This window comes from Grampus griseus (genome assembly GCF_964374135.1).
Source record: "Grampus griseus genome assembly, chromosome: 1".
NCBI lineage: Eukaryota > Metazoa > Chordata > Mammalia > Artiodactyla > Delphinidae > Grampus > Grampus griseus.
In genome coordinates, this window is record NC_139017.1 from 141,484,775 (window position 1) to 141,509,142 (window position 24,368).

The 24,368-nt window shown below is 33.8% G+C and overlaps 1 protein-coding gene across 1 annotated transcript in view; it reads left to right on the plus strand.

The window, feature by feature from the left end:
• The window catches only part of FAF1 (Fas associated factor 1), a 484,966-nt gene that overhangs the window by 248,006 nt on the left and 212,592 nt on the right, over positions 1–24,368 (plus strand). The window contains exon 7 of the mRNA XM_082669609.1: positions 2,948–3,062. Within this exon, the coding sequence (XP_082525735.1) occupies positions 2,948–3,062 (115 nt within the window). The remainder of the gene's footprint in view (positions 1–2,947; positions 3,063–24,368) is intronic.

Below are 24,368 nucleotides of genomic sequence, written 5' to 3' on the forward strand. Positions count from 1 at the left end.
AATTTCATTGGTAGAAGATTCATTCTTACTGTTGATCTTAACCTCAGCGTACAATTTTTTTTTTAACTTTCACCTTTTCACTTAAAGGAAGCACTTTATGGCTCCTCTTTGGCATATCCAAATTGCCAGAATCACTACTCTTGTGCTTTGGGGCTATTATTAAGTAAAATAAGGGTTGCTTGAATACAAGCACTATGATAGTCTATCTGATAACCAAGATAACTGCTAAGTGACTAAGGGGCAGGGTATTCTGGACATAGGGATGATTCATGGCCCAGGTAGGATGGATCAGGAGGGCGTGAGATTTCATCACTCTACTCAGAACAGCCTGCAATTTAAAATTTATGAATTGTTTATTTTTGTAATTTTCCATTTAATGTTTTCAGACTTTGGTTAACTGCAGGTAACTGAAATTGCAGAAACGGAAACTGAAGATAAGGGGGGCGGGGTGGGGGGCCAGGTTCCTGTATGTGCTGTCGATTCTCCTGCTCCGAGCTCTCTTACTTGACCCTCAACTCTTATACACAGCTATACATGATATCTCTTTTTGGATCTCTAATAGGCACCTTAAACTTTGATATATACATAACTTCACTCTCAAACTTTCTACCTAACCTGTTCTTAACCCAGTTTTCCTTGTTAAATGCAATTCCATCTCTCCACTTGCTCCGACCACCTCAGAGTTTTGTTTTTCTCTCACATTCCATCAGTAAGTTGTCTGGCTTCTACCTCTAAAATACATCTGAACCTGACAACTCTTCACTCTCTGCCTCTATAGTTAGCGTAAGCCACCATCACTTCTTGCTGGGACTAGCCCTGCCTTGACTCTTTTCGCACTGTAGCCAGAGCAACCAGAATAATGTTGTATAAATGTACATGTAAATCAGATCTTAACCATTTCCCAGTGTAAAACCTTCCAATGGCTTTCCTTTGCAATTACTATAAATACCAAGTCCTTTACCGTGGTCTACAAGGACCTACATGATCAGATTCCTGCTCTCTCTTTCTTATACTAGCCTCAACTTAAATGTCATTTCCTCAGAGATGTCTTCCCCAACTATTATGTTGAAAATAATTTCCTTCCCCCCACCCCTCTGATACCTTTTATAATATTGTTTATTTTCTTCATAGCACTTAGCATTCTCTAAAGTTACTTATTTGTTTACTTGAGTATTGTTTCTTTTACTAGAATATAAGTTTCATGAAAGCAGGGACCATTTTTTTTTTTGTCGTAACTGTGTCCCTAGCAACTGGAACAGTGTCATAAACATAGGTATGTGCTCAATAAATATATGTTAACTGAGTGAATGAACATGCTGCGTTCTTCCATTTATTATTTCCTAGTCTAAAAAGTGCCACCCATCTCCTTTCCCCAAATAAAACAAAAATTTAGTCCCTTCCAATTAATAAACTCTAAGGTCCTACTTATCCTTTATATTTCAATTTATATTTTTATTCTCCTCTGAAGCTTTCCCTTAACCCTTTCCCCCTCTCACTGAGGCAAAGTTAAGCACTTCCTTCTTGGTTTTCATTGTATTTTTTTTGAATTTCTCAGTTGTATCTGTCACTTTATACTATGACTGTCTACGTGTCTGTCTACCCTCATTAGATTGTGAAGGTTTTCATGGACAGGAACTGTGTATTATTTGGGTTGGTTTCCTTAGCATCTGGAATAATGCGAGGCATTCAGTTAATGTAGATAAATAAGTGAATCAAAATCAAGATCTTAATTCCCATGGTAGTTTTCCAGAAGGCAGCATTACTGTGTAAAATACAGATATGAGTAAGACTCTTGCCTTCTGAAAATTTACAGTTTATTCATTATTAAATAAATATTTATCTGCAGTGTGCCAGGCATTATGCTTTAAGTGGTAAGGATCAAACACAAAGGTCCCTGCCTGAAGAAACTCTATTTTAGTGGGGTATTATTTCCCTTGACTTTGATCAATAATATTTCATGCTGTATATAGGTGTTTCCTAGGTATTTTGAATCTGTAATTTACCTGTGAACTCGATGGGTGACACTGGGACACACAGATTAACTGCCTAATTCTAATCTTATGTTGCATTTATATTTATCACATAGTTACATATTGGCAAAGGAGGAGTGATGAAGGCCAGAACCGTATATTTTTTTTGCTTCTAAAGCATAGCATGGAAGAGAGACTAGCACTACACTTGAGACTAGCAATACAGATTGTTCATACATAATGGTGACAGATTTTTATTTTCATTGCCGATGGTGCTTTTTAATATTATAAACAAATAGAACCATGGCCTATTTTTCTTAATTGATGTGGCTAAATTCATTTATTCTTCATGTTTCTGACACATTTCTTACATTTTGGAACTTTGGCACAGAGTTTAATGTTGCTCTGAATTCTCCAGTTTCTGAATTCTCGGTATTTCTGACTTGTAAGTGAAAGCACAATTATTTTGAAGGAATTTCGGTATAGCAATTAAAGTTCTGTAGATTTCCATACTTTCTCAATTTTTACTGAAACTGTATTTGTATACCTATATGACACTCATGAGTATAAACAATAGTTTCAAATTTCTGTTCTTCCAGAACTGCTGTTTCATTTGGAATTGAACCAGAGTTTTTGGGTATACATTTTAGTAGCATATTTGGAATTTAATATAATTGACAAATTTGCTTCTCTTGGAGAAAATACATATGCAGACAGCAGCACATGACTTGTCGAAATTCTTATGTATGCCAAGTATTTATAACTGAAGTTTAAAAACACCTTGGTAGAGAAGGAGTTAACAGGTTAACTCCCCTTGGTTGTTCTCAGCTTGCTCTCTTGCCTTTAGGAGCTGAAAAGATGATAACATTGGGCCCGGACATGCCTGTGTGGAGGTTATGGTACTCCTGGGGTTTTTTCAGCTAACCGTGAAGCAAGCTAGAACTTGTTCATCTCAGAGTTCCTTGTTTCTCTTTCAGCCCTTTCAGTGCCCTGCAGGAGTCATTAAATCAAAACTTCATGCTGATCATCACCCACCGAGAAGTCCAGCGGGAGTACAACCTGAACTTCTCAGGAAGCAGTACCATTCAAGAGGTGAGTTATGTCTCACAGCTAAGGAATAAAGGTAGCTCATTATAGCTAATGTTGACCCTGTTAAAGAGGGCTTATGTGTTCTGGTTGGAAACTCTCTTTATGTTTCATTATTGGGTTTTTAATTTTAATTAACTTGAGCATCAGTGATTACTATAGATACATTAAATGACTTGACCTAGAAAGATAGATGTTGTGAATGAAAGCTCTTGATAATTCTTAAAATAGTCAACTTTTAAAACCCTGCTTAAAAAAAAACACATTGTTACATATTTCATAGTTCTATAGTAGTTATTCAGAATATTAATTTGGAGATTATCGACAGCGTGCATTTTCGAACATGCGTATACTTTATTTGAAAGGTTGCTCTCAAACATATTATTTATAGTGTGTATCCTGCCTATTTCCAAAAGGAATTGAGGAGGCTTTTCTTAAGCAGTTGAATTCCAGCCTTGGGCAGTATTCGTGAGATGCTGTAGGGAACCCAGTCATTTAGCTCAGAGTATCTAAGAAGAATCTATGTATAGTGTAAATATTTTCATCAATGTGACCAACCAGGGCCACTGTTTCAAAAAGAACCTCCCCCAAGAGAGAAGAGGTAACTTCTTGTCTGTGGCCCCACCCACCTAAAAGCTAGTAATTTATCTGCTTTGGGGGGGGAAATGTATAAGGCTATGTGACAAGACTTGTGTTTAGAGACAGTGAAATGATGATTATGTCACAATACCCCTTGTAAATTATGAAGACAACAGTCATTGTCCACTCATGTTTTTATAAAGAAAATGAATCTTGTTTAATCTTAGATTATTTCATAAATTTTTTCTTGGACTACATTGCTTCAACTAATTACTAATGTCATATTGAAAGAACAAGTTGTTTTCATCCTAATCATTTTTCGGAAGTATATGAATTATTTCAGTAATGACTGTTAATGGTTTTTCTTTTTTCATGTTTTATCAATAAATTTCAACTTCTGAATTTGGCGTAAATAACTCATCACTTGAAGTTTATTTTCTCTGTTTATCACTTGAATAGTTTGTTGACTAGTAACTAAGATCTTTAAGATTTTTCTTGGTCCCTAATTTGAATCATAGGTTTAAATTATTTGATTTTTTTCAGGATTTTAAATATATTAATTGCCATTTCATTTTTAATCTCTATAATGGATGTTCTGTTCTCTAAATGTAAAATTTTAATTCATTGAAGAATCATTGTCGTTTTTATATTAAAAATAATGTTTAACTCTGGCCCTATCACAGAGTTATTCTGGGAGCCTCATGATTATGAAATTTAAATTATATATTGAATAAAATTAAATAAGGAATTCAGTTTCAAAATAAATAACCCCAGTTTAATCAAGAACAGCAAAGATAATAGGTAAATTTCATTCTGTTGTTGATTTCCTTTTTTAAGTTGAAGAGTAGTATATCGCATGAAGGGTACATATAGACTGCCTTATTTTTTTTTTTCTGATTGCAATATTTACAGCCAGAATTTTACATTTTTTTGTTTTTTTGCATTTTTGTTTTAACATTTCCAGTTTCTATAGTTTGAGTGTGTTTCAACTTTCTCCCACAAGGGGGCAGAGAGGACTATTAAACTGATAGTCTAAAAATGCCGTTCAGTGTTTTCAAATTAGCTTCTCTTATATTAACAAAAAGGAGCATAATAGCCAAGTTATTGTTTGATTTACAGATAATTGGCATATTGCAGGGAGGAGACTTAATTTCACCCTTTTAAATTAAACAGGGAGATTTAAAAAGACATAAAATATTCATTAATGTTCGGTGATTATAAAGTAGTGGCATATATTTATTTTGCCTTTATTACTGTTTCGATGGGAAAATACTGCAAATATTTCCGAAATCGAGTTGGCCATACTGACAAGTTGAAATGTTTAAGCAGCGTTAATGCAATCTGCTCACACCTGATATCCTATGCAGAATGATTCAAAATGACTACATCAATTATTAAAAGAAATACTTAAAATTCTGTAAATGTGCCATTGTGTGCCACAGTTGGCTGAAACTGTTCTCTGCGTCCTGCTATTTAGATTACCAAATATATTTTAAGCTTCAAGGACTTGAAAACAGTATACCATTTTCTAAATGAAAAGTGTCCTGAAAATATTTTTGCAGACAAATATCCTTATGTATTTCTCAACAAGAGTTTGGTTTCTTCTTTTTCTTTCTTTTTTCCTTTTTTTAATCTTTTAAAAGTTGATTTTAAAATAATATTTGAAATGCTAGTTGCCAGGAAAAAAATAAATGCAGTTGTTTCTAATATCTGTTGCTTTTCTGTGGGCAGACAGGTACATAAAAACTCTTTTATTCTGTACAGTTTAGAAATGGAATGTGGATTATACTCTCTAGGCCTAGGATCACACTCTGTAGGCCTAATCCTAAGACTTTTCTCCTTCAACTTGTGGAATATCTGGAATGGGGTTCAAGGAGGACAAGATGCTCTTATGCTACAGCCATGCAACCCACAGTGACACTTAAGTACATGTATTTTTGTTGTTGCATGATTGAAAGTCAGGTTGCAACACAATAAAAATATAGTCTTGAAATGATTTTGTAGTGTTACTTTATAAATGCTAGAATTTTTGCTATTAATTTGGAAGCTTAATGATACCATATATCCTAACTTGTAAATTAATTTTTGTCACCAGTTTCAGGTTTGATAGGTTCAACAATGAATTCCGACCAACATAGAAAAGGAAGAAATAAAAAAAAAAACAACTGATTTTATTTTCCAGTGTAGTTGTATATTATTTTTATTGTAGGTGGGGGAAAAAAATACCATTTTCTGGTATTTTTAATTTTTGAAAGCCTTGCATTTCTAAAAGAAATCTCTTGTAATATTTTCCCTCCAGAGGGAAAGTTCTATTAAATGAAATAGGATTGACAAAGGTACTATAATTTCAATTTTTAATTAAGAAAATACATTTTTTAAAATACTGACTTAGAAAATAGAACTTAGCTGCAGTTTGAATTTTAAATAACTCTTCAGTGACCATATGTTCATGCAGGTTAGTGGTGATAAACCGATAGTTGTACAAGTGTTTGTTCATTCTGTCTCTGTGATCTCTTGCCTCACAATGCATGACTTATATCCTTTGGGTGCTCTAGACTTTAATTTAAGCTAGTTAGATATTGAGGTTATTTTTTTTAAGCTCTTTACAAATCCTTCCACTTACATTATCCTCCTACTTGTGGAAAAGGCAATGACAGTATAAAAAGGTCAGAATGGAGGGTTGCAAGTAGTCATAAGAATAAAAATCCTTTCCCTTTTTCCATTATGACAAAATAGTTTATAAAAATTATCAAATAATGTAACAATAACTTTGTGACAATCTGTCTTTCTACCTTCTTGGATCCTTAATTACCTAGTTGACACACTTTAAATTAGTGAATTTCCCTGAAAATTTAAACAAGCTTACCTTATTTTAATGAATTTTCTACACTGAGAATTTAGATTTTTAAACAGTTAATTGTACAGATTTCAGTAATTCTGATTTTTAAAGATCTGTGGCTACAAATGCACTTGGGATTGGTTAAATTAGGGGGAAAAAAGATTGATTTGCCTACTTCAGATCCTAAACCCAGGTGTGGAAAAGGAAATAAAGTCCCTGAAATCAAGCCAACTTTTCTTGGAAACTAATTCTTTGTTGTCCATCTTACTATTGCAAAAGCTCCTATTAGACAAAATATCACTTTTCTTTTAGATGTCATACAAACTTAAGGAATACACACATGACCCAGAATAACACTGATAAAAAACCAAAGTAGTTTTGGTACGGAATCATGTAGTATTCCTTATCTCTTACATCGAGAAGCACTATGAAGAGCTGTTGGAATTATTTAAATCCTTTTCTGAGTTTCACTTTACCCTAGAATTCTCACTGTTCTTATTAGTGTTTATTTAGTTCTCAATGGGAATTAAAGGGAAAAATAGACAACTTATAAAGATATATCCTGCATGGAATAGTAAAACATTTCACTACTAATACTAGCAATTGTTAAGTGGGAAGCCACTACTTTTGAATTAGCAACAAGAAGTGAACTAAATAAATCATACCGGTCCTTAAAAATAATGTTGGCTAAATAATTGTGAAATCATGAGACTAATTCTGATTCTGCAAATTTGAAACTCCTGTTGGGTTTTTTGTGTCTATTTTTCACTTGCTACTTACTCAACTTGCTTGACTAATACATATTTCAAACTATTCTCCTTTAATGCTGGACGTTGTTAACGGTACATTTGTAGTCTTTTACAGATTATACTAAAGAGCAATTTTCTAGTAGTGGGTTGACTAAAACTTCTTAACTAACCTGTCCTTTCTGTATGTGTTTTACGTATAGTTTGTTTGTTTATTTTTTGGTTTGTTTGTTTTCCAGTATGGAGAGGGTGGGGGCTGCTGGCACAGAACTGAAGAGTAGAGAGATAAGAATGTGCATATGCAATAGGGTAAATTAAATTGTGTGCTTATTTAATTAAAAGTTTACGTGGTTTATTTTTACTGTAAGATGAACGGCATATATAAGCTCAATTAGAATGAACCCATTTTAATTAGCGTGTATCATAGTTTGATTTTTAAAAATTTGAAATCAAAATGACGTCTTAGGAAGAATGAAAGAGAGATAATTTCTTAAGCAACTGGGCAATGAATTTGAGCCTTTTTTCAGCTTTCAGAAAAGGAGACTGAGTTTCTTTTGCATGTATGTAAGTTTCAAGTTGCACTTTGTTACTGAGATCTGTTGAAGTTATACCACTTCAAATGAATAAATCAGTAATGATCATTTTATAAACTTTGGGGTTTTCTGTGATGCTTAATAAATTATCCCCTTAGGAAATAAATTTAATATTTACAATGCAGCTATTTGGAACTGACAAGTCTTTCTTTCCCTCCGAAAGTATTTTAGAATAATCTCTATTGGACATCTTTTTTTAGCCATGTAAGTATTTCTTCACCTACATTCAAGAAGGTTAGAAACAATGAAATTTTGTTAAGAGTCGATGGTGCTTTAGACCTTTGTTACTTAAGATATGTGTATCCTAACAGCTTCTTGGCCGACTGTATTTCATAATCTGTGATTTGTGTGTTGGTAGTTTTAAAATGCCTGGGTTAAGAGATATTATGTTCAGTTATCAGAAACTAATAAACATAAGACATTTTTATATGCAAGAAAAGGCAGAGAGTAAATAATTGCACTGGTGACCAATACTGTAATAATCCTGTTTTACAATATGCACTTGACAGGTTGTAATAGTGCTAATTGAAGAGACTAATTCACACTTGCTTCATTCTATTCAAAGGCAAAATCAGCAGCTTGTTTTGCTTTTGACCAGATGGTCCTCATGAACACCTACTGTGCACTTTAAGTGCTTTACTAGAATTACAAAGGCTGGGGGCTGCGTTCGACTCCAAATGATTTGAGGAGTGAGAGGGAGAGAGAGAGAGGGGGAAAAAAAAACCCTCTGTGCTCAATGGATTTGGTGCAAGTAAATTAATTCTAGTGGACCCATTACACATTGAGCCCCCTTTTCAAAGCTCTGAGCCTCCTCGCTTGCTCTGTAGCAATGAGAAAGAGAAAGAGAAAGGCAGATTACTGCAAACAGAAATAAAAAAAAGGGGTATGAAAGGGAGAAAAGAGGCCTTGAAGCCTTTCATATCATTTGAGTTTTTCAAGTGCGTTATTTTTGGGGAGGGTGGATATATGAAAAGCCAATTGGAGTTTTTTTTGTTTTAAAGTGAGCTATTTAAGCACCATGAATATAGGCGCAAGAGCAACAGTTGACTGAGTTTACTGTGGTGAAGCTTTGTGTTCGAGGATGAATCAAATTCATTATATTCAACTCTTTGTGTTTTAACATGAATGTAGGGTTAGTTTCACAAGACTGTGTCTGTTTAGGATAATTATAATTTAATATTTTCCTTTCATAAAGTTATCACTGTAGATGTCTAAAATTTTAATCAAAGCAGATTTTGTACACTGACTTTGAAGCACCCTGACAGTTTAAAATTCAAAGGAAAGCTTTTTTAGTTTTCAAAAGAAAAGAAAGGCTCATTCTAATGGCATCGAAGCAGAGATTATTATAACTAATTAGAAGTCACACATCTGTTAGCTTTTGGTTTGTGACTTACTTATGTATTTTTTCAGTAAAATATATACTTTAAAAATATATTGCTGTTATTGAGTGAACCCAAAGGGATAAAATGAACTTAAAAGAGAACCACTTATTCGAGCCAACCATTTTTCCAGATCTCCACATGTTCCCATAAAAATATGTAATGTATTAAAGTCCATTAAATGTAAATTGGAATTGCATAATTAATAACAAGTTCAAATGCACTTCCAAACAAAATATTTTTGCACAGTTCTTGTTAGCATAATTGTGATTATTAACCAAAGTTATTATAAAAATAACAAGAAAGTATAAGCAAATCCAGTTTGTGTAAATTTATAATTATTTCTTATCCTTAAAGCCGTTTGTATATAATTTGGAACACTGACACTGTAAAATGATCAATTCTTATTATTAGCTTATGTAAAATGATTAATTCTTATTCTAAGCTTATGTGGGTTAAAATACAAGGGATCATATCTAGGAATACATGTCAGTTATTTTGTATTTGTATGTTTTTATACTTTCAAGTATAATTCTCTTGTGATATATTTTTGTTCCATGGTTTACTTTTGTTTGATGACATGTATTATTGACACTGTAATTCAACTTTATTTCAATTATAACCATTAACAAAGAATACAACAAAATCATACCAATAGTATTATATGACTTAAGGATAATTGTAAACATTTTACAAAAAATGAATGTCTAGAATTTGTATTTTTGGCATAATGCATCAATATGCTTTATACGTCAACATGTTTTAATTACATTTTTAGAAAATAAAATATAGAAATACAAAGACAACCACAAAAATATTTAGTTTTACTTCTCAAAGATTTTAATGAAGAGGATAGGATAACATGCCTTCTTTGATATTTAAATTAAATTTAATTAACTTCCTATTAATGTGGTCATTACTTTGGGACTTGTTCATTGAAATATTCGTTGTGGGGTGGGGAGGAACATAAGGGGAATCCCCAGACCTTCAACTAACAAAATATCCAATGAAATTTATAAGCAATGAGGTGTTAATGAATTGATATCCTCTGGGAAAAAGGGATTTCAAGAAAAAAATCTGATTAGGAAAAACTTACTGAAAAAAATTTTTTGCAGTAGACTATTTAAAATAAAGGTAAGACTACTAGATTCTCTTTCTTGTAGGTACCATAAAAAACTACCTTTAAAGCCAGAACCTCAATTAGCAGAAGTGGATTGATCATGACCATGCAGTCATTTATTTAGGTGGGGCTAGTTCTTTGGTTTCCCACACACAGTAGTTGGAGTGTTTCTCCTCATGAAGAAGAGTTTATTTCAGTATTAAAATATTAACCCCTAGATTCCTGAATGTCAGAGGCAAGGTTCTCTTCTATAGGGTAAAGTTTGGAAAAGGCTGCCGTTTCTTTATAGACTTTGATAAGTACCACATTACTTAAGCTGAGAAATGTTTTAGCATTTAACTATCCTCTAGCCATAAAATAAGAATTATATAACCTCCCCATTTTTCTCCCCACCCCACCCTCCCCCAGCAAAAACATAAGCAAAAACAAAGAAGGAAGTAAATCAAAGGATGGGTAGGTAAATGAATATAAAATGCTCGTAAACATAAGCTAGACTAAGACTAGGTATATTAAGATAAGGCCTGCATATAGAAAATATTTACATGTTTATCCTTATATACCAAAGATTATTTGTCTATAACCTGTTAAAACACGTGTATGGTAATTTTTCTTTTGTCTGATGTGTTTTGTGTATGGCCTAATACTATTTAGTCAAGTAGTTATTCTTTTTCAAACATATTTATTTTGGCGAATATGCTTAAAATTTTTTTATTGCTCAATTTAGGACTGTATTACCTTATTATTACACTCAATGTATTCCTTTTATTATTTTCTTAAACATTTTTTTTTAAAGAAAAAAGACTTTAAAAGCTCATAGTAAACATTTTCTCTCAATGACAAAATGTATTCCTTGCTTTGTGGTCATTGCGTGACCAGACAGTGGAGTACTGGATTGTTTTAAGGTTTTTACAGCTGCAAGGCAAAAGCATCTGCTCATTGCAAAGACGGCATTGTTTAATTTTGACACTGACTTTTCCATGTGTCTTGTACCAAGGACTGGATTAGATGCCACTAAGATGAAATTTGTTTTAAGTTGCTCCCAAAGTGCAGCTGTTCCCATATACAGCCTGATAGCTTAACCAAAACAGACAGACATAGGATCAATCAGAATCTTTGTACAGGGTCACCTCACTAGGCAAGAGAGGCTCAGAGGAAGAATGTTAATATTATTTATCATGAATAACTGCAAAATTAGTTTCCAGGCTGATTTAGTGTATGTAGAAGTAGCCCCCTGCCTGCTTTTTAGGGCAATAGAACCATTATTAAATATTTAGCTTTTAAACTGGAATATAATGGTCAGATAGCAAGGTGCCTATGTGTGCATTAGGCACTATTCTTCTGCAGTCAGTTGCAAGAAAAAGGATCAGTTTATTGGTCACTAAAGTAGTAATTGACTGAAAATAAAACTCAATCTAAAATGCTGCTGCTAAAATCTCGAAAAGTGGACATTTTTGTAGAATGGTAATTTTTCTTTAATGTTTCAAGTGAATGAAAAATGAAAGAGCACCTCACTTCTTGGGTTTCCTAGGATTGTGTGAATTTCTACCCAGCTGGTCCAAATTGATTGATACAGGGCCAAATATTTGTCTGCCTACATTTCAAAGTCTATAATTTGCTAATGAATTGTGGTAATAATCTTTCATCATACATGAAAGATTTAGCCAAACAATTTGCTAAGTATGTATTTTGATCATAAAATTTTTGGACTTACACCAAGCTTTACATCTATTTTACAGCTAATGCATGGGGGTGGAGGGAGAGCAGGGGGAGAAATAATACTGAACATGGACACTAGATGGAAAAGGATGAAGGAAACAAGAGGGAAGAAGATACTTTGGAAAAGAATAATGCCGGAAAAGTCCTATGAGTGACAGTGGAAAACAAATTAGATTTGCACATAGAGTGCAAAATAGAATTTTTAAATGCCAGCAGAGTTGTAGTCTTCAGTGTCTAGAGGTATGGTATCCATGAGGATGAACACAAGGAAGAAATCTTTTCCTTTTTAGCTACAGCTATTACACACATTGATTATGGAGTAATTTGCTAGAAATTTATGCTAGAAAAGTCAGATGCCCACAAATTAGAAGTAACTGAAGGCACAAGAATAAAAGCCAGATGTTTGTTGGGGTTGATTTAGAGACTTTGGGGGAAAAAAAACAGTGAAGAAATAAATGTGATTGGAACAATTTCAGAAGAAGGTGAGAGAGGAACCTCCTAGTTAACTCCTAGGAATGAATAGAAATGACTGTAGGCATCCAAGAGAATATTTTCTCTCTCCAAGACAAAGACCATACAAAGGGAGATGAAGCCTACTTATATTTGTGACGGGATATTTAGGATTAAATAACCTCTATTTGAGAAAGTACAAACTTTATTTATGTATCTTGGGAGGGCAGCATAAGTTATACTCCACATGAAGTCCAAGATTAAACTATGGAGTGAGAGGACAAGAAAATGTTCTAAATAAGAGTCTTGCACGTGTAATTTCTCTTTCATTGTTAGAGATCAAGGAACCATGACTTCCTATTTGACTGAAATAATCTGAATTGCTTTCAAGTTGTCTATGAAGAGAATATTTAATGATACTGATAAAATTTTTCTTGCTTTATGAGTAGGGAGTTTAAAAAAAAGAAAAGCAGGTAGCTTAATAGAGAAACCATATTATAAAGGGGACTGAACCTTCCATTTTGTAGATTTTAAAGATAAGCAGCTCTTGAATTTTTACATACATGCTGTACCTCCTGAATATGTCACATTTCCAGTCTGTATCCATTTATGTAAATCTCTTTTTGTTCTCTGATAGAGATAAGTCTGTTCTAAGTGTTAGTACAGTGATGGAAACTCTTAAAGTATTTAGCAAAGTTAAAGTTCTATATTGTCAAGCTTATTTCAGATGGGTTGAAATCTTGTTTTACACGACTTTCTTAGCCTCTTTCCCTTTGTCTTGCTGACTTTTTTTTTCTATTTTATTTAATACTTGTCATTATTTTGTTGTAGGTTGTATTGTTATCACATTATGATAGTTACTGAAGTAAATATAGAAGAGATCCAGTAATCATTATGAAGGGAAAAAAGTTCATCATTATATTTAAATAAATTGTGAGATAATTAGTAAGATTCCTAATTCTCTTGTTAATAATTATATAAAAATTCCATTTCAAAAACAAATATTAGAGTTATAGATTATGTATGTAAAATTCAAAATATGCAGGTTGCCATTTGTTTCTAGTCCTTTTGGTGTTCTGTTATCAAAAGCACTTTACATTTACACCCCTGCCTTTGCCTGATGAAAATGTGAAATATTTTCACCTAAGAGGTATACTTGTAATATCTAATAATTATAGAATATCAGTGAAATATCAGTTCATTTCTGTTGAATTAGGAGATGTTTCCCTTATACTTTACCTTGTAAACAAGAGAATCTTAATAAGGTGTTTTTAAAGGCTGCTGTTTTCTTACAGGTAAAAATTTTTGTGATGATAACAGGTATGCACATGGATCAGTTTGCTTGGAATTAGAAATTTCAGAAATACAGTAAAATGTCTTAGGAGTCCTAGTTTCTACTGGTAATTGTAATTTCAAATATCGTAACCCATTTTTGTATGTAATGAATGGAGCAATGTATGAAGTATCACTCTAAAGTAAATGTGATTGATATATTGACATGCATACATGTCATAAATTTAAATGAATGTTGCTCCTTCAAATCAGTCATTTCTGTTGTTGATAATACATACCCTCTGCTCAACAGTTACTCTGAATTTCCAGGAACTGGCTCTAGAGACTATGATGTGGGGTTTTTTGGTTCTGTTTTGTTTTGTGGAATAACCTCACTTATGGCCTATCTTTGTCCTGTGAAGAGGGGAAACTGATTTGTTGAAACTGCCATAAGTAATTTGAAGCCAAAAGTTGTGAGCCAGGTGGTTATTTAATCTCAGTGGTCAAATTTGTGGTTATTCAGGTTTGGTGTCTCTTTGCTGAGCTCCTCTCCCTGTGAACATGTATCTGTCAAAGCATTTACCACACTCATTTGCAATTATCTGTTAACTGATGTATTTCTCCTGTTAGACTAAGAGCACCTTAAGAATAGGAAAAGTATTGAATTTATCTCTTTGTTTCTAGGCCTTTCACTGAATTTGTCACAGAGTAGGTGTGTGCTTAATGAATGACTGAACTAAAAAAGAAGAATCTATAAATCAGTGAGATTATTTGTAACTTAGAGGCATTTGTAAATGTGAAGTTATCCAAGTATGTCTGAATATTTCAAGCATTTCAAGTATTAATGTTGACATGAATATGTACTTTCTTAAGGGGATTATTATGAGAGGATCTCTCTGATTTGGCTTCATAAATTCTCATTTGTTAAAAATGAGGCTGAGAATAGGTAGTTCGCACAACAGTAAAAAATAAAACTCCTACTTTAAGGTAGATTTATGTTATCCTTAATTTGTAGTGTCTGCCAGGTAACTTCTTTGTAGTTTCCCTTCTAAATGAGATTGTAAAAATTGATTAAAAAATTTTTTTAAGTCAATAAAAACTGATTTTTAAAAAATGTTTTCTGAATCTAGGGATGCAGTGTTACAGATTTTAATCAAACTAACAGTACTTCTCAATTGGCAATTAGTTAGCTTATGGTAGTGGAAAGATTATTGCACTATGGTATAGGGAATCTGAGTTCTAACCCCCTGCCACTAACAAGCTATATGATTGTCTAGCCTTGAGTGGCCTGATATTTCTTTTTCATTTGTTTGGCTTTTTCATAGTGTAGAACTGCAGAAGCTCAGTTTTTGCTAGAGAAAATATAAAGTGTCTTAGAACCTTAAAATATGCATAAAGTCCCTGTGTCCCATTGAACCTATTAGGCGCATCTGTTGCAGCACTTCTGTTGCAGCACTTCTGTCCTTTTATTTGCTTTTTTTTATTTGTGTTTCTTTACCTTATCATGGTAGGCTCCTTGAGGGCAGGATCTCAGTCATTTAATCTTCATATTTATAGCACTAAGCCTAGTGGCTAGCACCTTTTAAACGATTGTTGAATGAGCAAATATTTACATGAGTCAGCATCCAGTGGTTGAAAGGAAGTTTAGAAACCTAGATTCTAATATCTGATATTGTGCTCTCTACCTATATGAGTTTGGGCAGTTCATTTAACTACTCTGGGTCTGGGTCATTGATGAAAAATAGGAAATGATTTCCGAAAATGTTTCTAGTTCTAAAATTTGGTGATTACATGTGAATTTAAAAATTTCATATGTGCTTCAAGTCAACCTTGTGTGTGGGAGGGGGAGGGAGCAAAGGAGAAAACTGGTCAGTAGGCAATAACTGTGTATGTAAATATGCATATTTGTCACTGTGGAATGTAAATATCCCTTTATTCATTACGGTGTTATTTAAGAGATTTAAGGTTAAAATAGAGGCCTCTGTTGCCGTGATGTTTGAACTTCTATAATTAAGATTTTTTTCTGAATAGTTTTATTTTTATCTTAAAGTAGACTTTTACCTTTTTAAATACATATGATGCAACAAGACTTTAAAAGTGAATTGTGCAAACATAGCAAGTCTTTCTAATATATAAGAAGAGTTTTAAAATACTGAGATACAATAAAAGTGTTAATTAATTTGATGTCATTAACTTCAGTTGTGGTAAGTGAATTAAAATTCTATGTGAATATCAAGGCTATGGTACTGCCATAAGGATAGACATATAGATCAGTAGAATAGAATTAGAAGTCCAGAAATAAACTCCTTACCCTCAAGGTCAATTGACTTTCAGCAGGATTGCCAAGACAACTCAACATGGAAAGAATAGTCTTTTAAAAATATGGTTCTGGGGGCTTCTCTGGTGGCGCAGTGGTTGAGAGTCTGCCTGCCGATGCAGGGGACACGGGTTCGTGCCCCGGTCCGGGAAGATCCCACATGCCGTGGAGCGGCTGGTCCCATGAATCATGGCCTCTGAGCCTGTGCGTCCGGAGCCTGTGCTCCACAACGGGAGAGGCCACAACAGTGAGAGGCCCGTGTACCACAAAAAAAAAAATACAAATAAAAAATAAAAATATGGTTCTGGGACAACTGGATATCTACATGCAGAAGAAGGAAATTGGCTTATTCCTTTAAATCATATATAAAAATTAACTCAATTGGATCAAAGACCTCAATGTAAAAGCTAGAACTATAAAACTTTCAGAAGAAAACATAGGAATAAATTTGTGACCTTGGGTTAGGCAGTGGTTGCTTAGATATGACACCAAAACATAAGTAACAAAAGGAAAAGTAGGTAAATTGGACTTCATCAAAATTAAAAACTTCTGTGCCTCAAGGAGCAACATCAATAAAGTGAAAAGACAACTCACAGAATGGAAGAAAATATTTCCAAGCCATATATTGGTAAGAGACTTGTATCTGGAATATATAAAGAATTCTTACAACTCAAAAAGAAAAATAAACTAATATTAAAATGAGGAAAAGATTTGAATAGACAGTTCTCAAGAGAAGATATGCAGTCAGTAAACACATGAAAAGTTGCTCAACATCTTTAGTCATTAGGGAATTGTAAACCCAAACCAAAATGAGATACCACTTCATACCACTAGGATGGCTAGAGTAAAACAGATGACAATAACAGTGTTGGCACGGATGTTGAGAAATTGAAAGCCTCAGACAAGCGGGTATGTAAAATGATACAGTAGCTTTGGAAAACAGTTTGGCAGTTCCTCAAAAAGTTAAACATTGAGTATACTATATGACCTAGCAATTCCACTCCTAGATAGATAGATAGATACACATACACACACCATACACACACACAGCAAGAGAATTGAAAACATATGTCCTCACAAAAATGTACACATGAATATTAATAGCAGTATTATTCTTTTTTTAATATCTTTATTGGAGTATAATTGCTTTACAATGTTGAGTTAGTTTCTGCTGTATAATAAAGTGAATCAGCTATGTGTATACATATATCCCCATATCCCCTCCCTCTTACGTCTCCCTCCCACCCTCCCTATCCCACCCCTCTAGGTTGTCACAAAGCACTGAGCTGATCTCCTTGTGTATAGCAGTATTATTCTTAATAGTCAAAACATGGTAACAATCCAAATATCCATCAACTGTTGAATGGATACACAAAATGTGGTATATCGTAAATGGAATATTATTCATTCAGTCATAAAAAGGAATGAAGTACCAATACATGCTAAAAAAATAGAAGAATCTTGAGAAAATTTCGCTAAGTGAAAGAGACAGACACAAGGAAGGCCTTGTATTGTGTGATTACATTTATATGAAATGCCCGAATAGGAAAATGTATAGAGGCAAAAAGTAGATTAGTAGGGCTGAAACTACTCTGTATAATACTATAATGGTGGATACATGTCATTATAAATTTGTCCAGACCCCATAGATACAGCACCAAGAGAGAACCCTAATGTAAAATATGGTCTTTGGGTGATAATGACATGTCAGTGTAGGCTCATCAGTTGTAATAAATATACTACTCTGGTAGGGTATGTTGATAATGGGGAAGGCTATGTGGAGGCAAGGGGTGTATGGGAACTCTGTACCTTCTGCTCAATTTTGTTGTGAACCTAAAGCTTCTCTAAAAAATAAAGCCTATTAAAAAAAATTTTTTTAAGTAGATTCATGGTTGCCAGGGGCACCTGGCTGAGTAGTAAAGGGGAATGGGTCATGGCTGCTAATGAATATAGTTTTTTTGGTTGTTGTTTTCCTTTGTCTTATTGTTTGTTTTTGTTTTTTACATTTCATTAATAATAAACCACTAGGTATGCAACACAATGCATGGAAAATACTAGATATATTTAAATAATTGTGTATTTATTTACATGCAGCAGTTTCATAATGAGAAATATAATGTAATTTAAATGCAGCACAGTGGTTTTCATATGGGTACCCATAGAATGTTTAATAAATTAGGAAAGTCAGTTTAAATCTTCATGTTTATTTGTGTACACATTTGTTTTTGTGTGCATATCTCTCACTACCTAAGCAAATTTTCAAAGTTCTAAAATATTTTTGGCTTTCTAAAAAATATCTGAATTTGCCATATATATGATTTTTCCATGGTTTTAGTAAAATTTACAAAACATAAAATTTATCATTTTAACCATTTTTGAGCAAATAATTCAGTGGAATCAAGTACATTCACATTGTTGTGCAACCATCACCACTATCCATCTCCAGAAATTTTTTCATCTTCCCAAATTGAAATCCCATACCCATTAAAAATAACCCCCGTACCTCTCTCCCCTGTAGCCCCTGGCAGCCGCCATTTACTTTCTGTTTCTATGAATTTGTCTACTCTAGGTACCTCATATAAATGGAATTATATACTCTTTGCCCTTTTGTGACTGGCTTATTTCACTTAGCATAATGTCTTCAAGGTTCATTTATGTTATAGCATGTGTCAGAGTATTTTAAGGTTGAATAATATTCCATTATATTTTTTGTACCACATTTTGTTTTATCCATTCATCCACTGATGAGACATTTGGGTTGTTTCCACCTTTTAGCTATAATGAATAATGCTGCTGTGAACATGGGTGAACAAATATTCAAGCCCCGGCTTTCAATTCTCTTGGATATTTACCCACAAGTGACATTTTTGAATCATATGGTAATTCTGTGTTAACTTTTTGAGGAACTATCATACTGTTTTCCACTGTGGCTGCACTATTTTACATTCCTACCAGCAATGCACAAGGTTATTCCAGGATCCTCACCAACACTTGTTATTTCCTGTCTTTTTAATAATAGCCATCCTAGTAAATGTGAAATGGTGTTTTATTTTGGTTTTGGTTTTCATTTTCCTAATGGCTGGTGATGTTGAGCAGGCATCATTTCATGTGCCTATTAGCCATTGTGTATCTTTTTTGGAGAAATATCCATGTAAATCCTTTATCCATTTGGGGGGAGTTTCCTTTGCAATGATGAAAATATTCTGGAATTCATTAGTGATGATGGTTGTACAAGTTTGTGAACATATTGAAAATCACTGAATTGTACACTTAAAAGTAGTAAAAATGTAAGCTAAACAAACAAGCAAACAAATGGATGTGGAGAACTGAGAGCTAATGAGAGTGCTACACCTACAAATAGAAAAATAGTGCTTCTTCATCAGTATTGTTGTTGAAGCATATTTGAGCATGGAATGAATACTTTGTATGAAGAATAAAGATATTAATTATTAGTCTGTTAAAAAACATATTCTCTGTGGGAAGTTATTATCTATCATGTATAATCTAGTAGAGGCTCATTAAAAACTGGAATGGGGGCTTCCCTGGTGGCGCAGTGGTTGAGAGTCCGCCTGCCGTTGCAGGGGACACGGGTTCGTGCCCCAGTCCGGGAAGATCCCACATGCTGCGGAGCGGCTGGGCCTGTGAGTCATGGCTGCTGAGCCTGCGCGTCCGGAGCCCGTGCTCCGCAACGGGAGAGGCCACAACAGTGAGAGGCCCGCGTACCAAAAAAAACCCCAAAAAACTGGAATGTTTTTTATTTCACAGTAATTTGGATGAATTTCTTTTTTTTTTTTCAATTCAGATTTTCCCAGTTTTATTTGGACTTATTTGTGTGTTTCGTTTCTTTTTTTCAGTAGTGTAATTAGTTCTAATTTTTATTTTATATTGGAGAGTTGATTAACTCTTAGTAGAATTGATTAACAATGTTCTGTTAGTTTCAGTTGTACAGCAAAGTGATTCAGTTATACATATTCATGTATCTGTTCTTTTTCAAACTCTTGGATGAATTTCTATGGAGACTTTTCTAGTCAGTGATATTCTGGCTGTTAACCTTAAAGTTGTTGATAGCTTCATTGAGGAGAAAGAGGAGGAAGCTTCACATTGGGTTAGTGTTTTATACTTTTCAATTCCCCTCCCCCTGCCTTAGTTCATTTGATTCTTATAGGCTCTACTAGAGTCAGGCCTGCTGCATATGGCTATGCAGGTTGAAAATGGCACCTCCTGAAAGCTTTGGTCTTGATGAGCATGTGAATGTGGGACTTGATGGTAACTCTTCCTGCTATATAAATAGAGATACTGATGCAGATTGTAGGTAAGTGGTTTCCAAGAGTCTCCACTAAAATCACTGTTTTTTCCCATTATATGATTTGTAGTGCCTTCAGCGATTCCATTTCCTAAATCTTTAATCCATTAATGAGGTCTATATTGAGGAGTAACCTACTTCACCCTCCTTTTGTCTCTACATAGACTCTTTCCTCATCTTTAAAGTTAGCATAGTGGTAATATTACTTGCCTGACAGGTATTTAATTGTGAGAATGAAAGTGAGACAAATAGGTGAGTATAACTTAATTAGCTCTAAAGTATTTTTATAGGAATTATTCTCACTTCTTTCCACATACCTTCGATTTTACTAAATGATATTACTTACTTGTCTCTGAACACACCCCACCATTTTTAAAAAGGTCCGTTTAACTCTCTTCCTTCTGCTTGACCCTTTCTCTTCATACCGTTCAAAGACCCCCTATATGTTTCAGGAAGACCATACTTAGCTGATACATCCTCCAGAAAACCTAAAATCCTCTGTCCTATTATAAATGTAACCTATCCTTATCTCTTGATTTTGTCCTCATATGCCAGAAAATGTTATATGTGCCTCATACACTCTACGTGTAGTTGTCTTAGCCCATTGTCCAGCCTATATGCTCTTTGAGAAGAGAGGGATTATACTACATCTTCTGATCTTTATATTCTCTCTATATAGAACCAAACAGAATGCTTTTAGAATAGAAGAAGAAAAGGCATTTGTTGAAATTAACTGAGATATTCAGGCATTTTGTGAACCTGATAAACTGTTGCTAGCTTGAAATCGGCCACAGTGAGAGTATTTACACCATGGAAATCAGCAAACTTTTCAAATCACAGCTTTTTGTGCGGAGAGCCAATTTATTAGCACACTACTGGTTGTGTGTCTCTACCCCCAGTAGATGGTGAACTCTTCAGATTCATCTTTGCCTCAGTGCCTGGATGTGATAGGAAAGCTCTTTGCTGAATTAATGAATAAATAAATGATTGAATATATCAACTGTCTTATTCCTCTACTGTCTGACTTCTGCTGGCAGAAACTAAATTTTAGAATCTAATGTATTTTTTGAGACCAAGTTCTGAAATGACCCATTGTCATGGACTGCAGTTTTCTTTCTGCTTCATAGTTTGAACCAAAAAAAGTGTCTGTTGGAAAATAAGGCTATTATACACACATGTTTCAATAGCACAGTAAGGATGGCATTTCTGTCCATTATCACCTTGTTAAGCTACTCCTGCTATGACTTTGCTGCCTACTAAGTTTTTGGCATCTATTGCTTAACTGACTGACTTACCTTTTAATTTTCAAGTTGGAAGCCAATAGTGTGAACCATCTCAAATTAGCTGAAAGATTTTCTTTCACATTATAAGAGGTAACTAACCAATTAATTCTCTCTTGTCATGGATGTTAAAAATACCAACAAATGAAAATATAATGTCTTAGGACTTTAAAATATGACTTTAAAAATTACTATATTAAAACAACTTGTACTGTTCTTTCTATTAATTTTCCTGTTGATTTTATCAACGTAACATATAAAATGAAATTTAAAGATGTTAACAGTCATTTGACTTTTTAATTTTTTCTAAAACATCCTCCATAGTGATGATGCATATAAGTTTTTTTTAAATAATGCTAGCTTTCTGACCATTCCATGTGCTATTACGATCTAAACTTGAAACCATTTTTAATTTATTTTAAAATTTGAAGAAAACACTATGTTCAGATCTCACCACTAATTATTAAAAGAATAGAAATATACCAACTTACTCTCTGAAGATCTCAGTAAGTTTGATGTTCCATACACCATATTTTATGTGACTTATAGTACTTTAATTTGCTTTTAAAAGGGCTGATGAGAGTAGCAGTATGTAGTAAATATGTAGCAGATTCACTTGTAATCAAGGAGGTAAATAGGCTAATCACTTACCAACATAATTTTTTATTTTTCAAGTTCTGCTCTCACGTTACACAATAGGTTAAATATTTTGTTGGTTAAAATCGAGTCAGACAGAAAATGACATTAGACAACATGCATATTTGTTGGTTTTATTGAAAGTGCGAAAAATTTCAAACAGTTCTAATTAGGTGCACGTGCACTCAATCTCTGGAGGTACATCTTTCAGCATCAGCTACTCAGTTGCACATTGAAATTTTGTGCTGTATGGAATTAATGTACCACAGATATTAAAGATGTTTGATTCAAGGATAATAATAATGGAGTGATGACATTTTAATAAAACCTTACCTATTTTTATGGAATAGTTAAGCTATTCAGAAAAACAGGAGATTCTTGTTTGGGTTAAAAATTTATAGTGTGTTAGAATTTCTTTTCAAGTGAGAGAATATGAGAATATTATTGAAACATCGAGAGACTAATAAACATTTAAAATTTATAATAAATCAAAACATAAAAAATTAACTACTTTCTTTCTGACAAAGTCAAGATCATCACAAGTTAACCATATGACTGAGAGTTTTCTTTTTAAAGGAATTTTGTTAAAATAATTAGAATTCTTAATGTGTCTGTGATCTGTAATATATGGTCAATTTATATCTGTAGAAGCAACTGTTCAGATTACAGAATAGCTTTCTGTAGACTCTGCATATAATTAGTTTGCTTAAATTCTGTGCTTAAGTGTTCTAACTATAAGAATGGGAAAATTAGAAGTATTTTATTTTTTCAACATCTTTATTGCGATATAATTGCTTTACAGTGGTGTGTTAGTTTCTGCTGTATAACAAAGTGAATCAGCTATACATAAACATATATCCCCATATCTCCTCCCTCTTGCATCTCCCTCCCACCCTCCCTATCCCACCCCTCTAGGTGGACACAAAGCACTGAGCTGATCTCCCTGTGCTATGTGGCTGCTTCCCACTAGCTATCTGTTTTACATTTGGTAGTGTATATATGTCCATGCCACTCTCTCACTTCGTCCCAGCTTACCCTTCCCCCTCCCCATGTCCTCAGGTCCATTCTCTGTGTCTGCGTCTTTATTCATGTCCTGCCCCTAGGTTCATCAGAACCATTTTTTCTTTTTAGATTCCATATATATGTGTTAGCATACGGTATTTGTTTTTCTCTTTCTGACTGACTTTACTCTGTATGACAGTCTCTAGGTCCATCCACCTCACTACAAATAACTCAATTTCATTTCTTTTTATGGCTGAGTAATATTCCATTGTATATATGTGCCACATCTTCTCTATCCATTCATCTGTCGATGGACACTTAGATTGCTTCCATGTCCTGGCTATTGTAAATAGAGCTGCAATGAACATTGTGGTACATGACTCGTTTTGAATTATGGTTCTCTCAGGATATATGCCCAATAGTGGGATTGCTGGGTCGTATGGTAGTTCTATTTTTAGTTTTTTAAGGGACCTCCCTAATGTTCTCCATAGTAGCTGTATCAATTTACATTCCCACCAACAGTGCAAAAGGGTTTCCTTTTCTCCACACCGTCTCCAGCATTTATTGTTTGTGGATTTTTCGATGATGGCCATTCTGACTGGTGTGAGATGATATCTCATTGTAGTTTTGATTTGCATTTCTCTAATGATTAGTGATGTTGAGCATCCTTTCATGTGTTTGTTGGGAATCTGTATATATTCTTTGGAGAAATGTCTATTTAGGTCTTCTGCCCATTTTTCAATTGGATTGTTTGTTTTTTTGATATTGAGCTGCATGAGCTGCCTGTATATTTTGGATATTAATCCTTTGTCGGTTGCTTCATTTGCAAATAGGGAAAATTAGAAGTATTTTAAGTTGATCTGAGTATCTTGGAGAGGGATAGAAATTCTCTCAAAATTCTGATCACTTGTGAGAGAATTTTGTTATGGAGACCACCACACTGAGTAGTTGTCTTCGCTAGATGATCCCATAGGTCACTTTTAGCTTTAAAGTTCTTAGGATCTGTGTTGGATTTTCAAAGTGTTTTCTTAATAATATGATAGAGCATTATAACTTCTGTTTCAAAGGTATCCTTTTGAT